Genomic DNA, 2,405 nt, shown 5'->3' with positions numbered 1-2,405 from the left:
AGCTCGTGTCCTTTGTTTGGCATCTTAATTCAAACATGCCAGATGAAACGCAGTGCTATCCTGCTTAGTTTGTATGCATTACAATCTTTCTCTAGGTTTAATATCTTTATCTTTAATCCTGTCACAATTATACTTTCCGTAATTCTATCACCTGACCGCTGATGCCTAGAAATGATAAGCAGAACGTTGCGTCAGTCCTTGCCGTTATCTTGCAGACAGAGGAATCTGAGAGAGGCGTGCGCCTGCCACACACAGCAGCCCAGCCATGAGTGAGAACCCAGCCACCAACCTCAACACTGGAGATGCTCCAACCGGCCCCACTACACCACGCAAGGGGCCTCCCAAGTTCAAGCAGAGACAGACAAGGCAGTTCAAGAGCAAGCCTCCTAAAAAAGGAGTAAAAGGGTAAGGGCATTTTGGAAAGAAAAGAAACCATGCTAGTCAAGTGGCTCCCCACTGCTAAGCTGGGCTCCTGTGGTACCAGCCAGGAGGCTTCCCCTTGCCCCTTGGTGCCATCAGCTCTTCAGCCTGTAGCTGCTCCTCCTTTGTCTGCTGCCCTCCCACACTTCTTCTCTGGCTGGGGGTGCGGGGCAGCTCCCCTTTCCCGGGTGCTGCTGGCCCAAACTCATCCCTCACCTGTTCTTTTCTCCCCTAGGTTTGGAGATGACATCCCAGGCATGGAGGGACTGGGCACAGGTAAGCGCTGCAGGATGATGTTGTCGTGCCCTGCTTTAACACAAGCGCAGTCACGCTTCAGCATGGGAGACGACTGTCTGGGGTGGGCTCCTTGGCTCCCTGGCCTCTCTGCAGCTCTCGGGGTCACCAGAGAAGGCTAATACCCCCTCCGCAAGCTGCCACAGTCATGCTTATGCTTACATACGCTACAAGATAGAAAGGGTATTTAGGCATGCTTCAATTTCTGAATACTTTAATTTGGCTGCAAATGTGCTTGTTTGTCTTTGTTTTCTGCTAATACTCTGGCTAAGAATTTCAGCAGAATGAGGTTCTCAAAGAAATGCCAAATGCTAAGCTATTAATACCAAAAAATCACAGGAACTAAATCCCAGCTGCTTGAGTATTTGTGTATCACCAGAATCCTAATTTTAAGAATTTTATGCACCCGTCTGGGACTGAGAAACACGCACTGGATGAGCTGTAACCAGTCTGAACTTCTAGGTATCAATAACAACTGCACCTATCAAAGAGTTACAGATCCTGAATGTTGTAGAGCAAATTATTCAGCCTCTCCTTTAAGATTGCACATGCCCTCAAGGAGATCATGGTTTGGCTACAAACAGTTTATAAGAACAGGAAAAAACACATAGCCAGAATTAATTTTTACCCCAGTCTACACAGTCACTGAAGAGACTATAGGAAATGCTGGTTTGCTCTTGCTCACAGAGAAAGATGGCACAGGAGAAAATACAGTGATCTGGTTGGGTCTGGTAGGTAGATTTGAAGAATTCATCTGCCCATTTCATCTTCAAGTGCAGTCTCATTCTTCTTGCCCTTCCCATCTCTTAATGCTTCCTGAGTAAATCAGCCTTTCCATTAATACAAAAGAACCCTAAGAATTGCCGTGACCAGAACCCATTTCTCATTCTCTCTCTTTTGCAGATATCACAGTGATTTGCCCATGGGAAGCTTTCAGCCATCTGGAACTGCACGAGCTGGCCCAGTTCGGGATCATCTAAGGTGCCAGCATCTCTACTGGTGTCACCTGGTGACTCCACAGATCCCAGCATGATCTTCATCACCTTTGACACTTATTTTTGGCCCTTACATCCACCTGCTCATGCGCAGGGTGGTTTTGTAAGAGCTAGTTATGAGAAAGTCCTCTGCAGATTAATTTGGCAAAGAAGTTATTCAGGACCCTCAACAGACCTCATGCTCCATGTGCTGAAACTACTGAAAAATGTCTTAATGCTTCCCTGCACCATATTCTGTCTTCTCCCACTATCACAGATCTTCATGTTTATGGAAATACAGGGAGGCTGTATTTGAACTTTTCCCCCGGTTAACTTTTTGCCTGGTTAGGTGAGATACTGCGTGCATGGGTGTGCATGTATGTCTAATTATAGCAAGCCCATTCTTTTTTCTTCCTTCCTTCCTTCCCTGGCAGCTTTCTATATAGGATTTCTGTGGGTATATCCCCACATTAGCTGGGCCGCCAACTCGTTGCTGAGAGCATATCTGTAGAGAACAAGATCAGAGTCACCAGTCCAGACATTGGGCTGTTTTTATGTAGAAGGAGACCCTTCCCCGGGGGTTCACCATAAGGAAGCGGCTGCTAAGATCTACCTCATCAGCAAGAGGGGAAAAAGGCTTGCAAATGTTGTCTCTGCTGTACCGCCCACCAGCGATGAGCCATGAGACTCTGGCTGTTCTAATAATGTTAAATGAAA

General features: G+C 46.7%; 1 protein-coding gene across 1 annotated transcript; it reads left to right on the top strand.

Moving 5' to 3' along the window:
* Positions 1–265: 265 nt before the first annotated feature.
* On the top strand, positions 266–1,694 carry PDE6H (phosphodiesterase 6H; the record flags this gene model as incomplete). Its single annotated transcript, XM_082492845.1, has 3 exons — positions 266–405; positions 656–696; positions 1,618–1,694. The coding sequence occupies 3 exons, from the start codon at positions 266–268 to the stop codon at positions 1,692–1,694; spliced, it is 258 nt and encodes an 85-aa protein (XP_082348971.1).
* Positions 1,695–2,405: the final 711 nt, after the last annotated feature.

The sequence above is a fragment of the Vanellus vanellus genome (genome assembly GCF_965231255.1).
Source record: "Vanellus vanellus genome assembly, chromosome: 1".
Taxonomy (NCBI): Eukaryota; Metazoa; Chordata; class Aves; order Charadriiformes; family Charadriidae; genus Vanellus; species Vanellus vanellus.
This window is presented reverse-complemented; position numbering and strand designations above follow the sequence as displayed.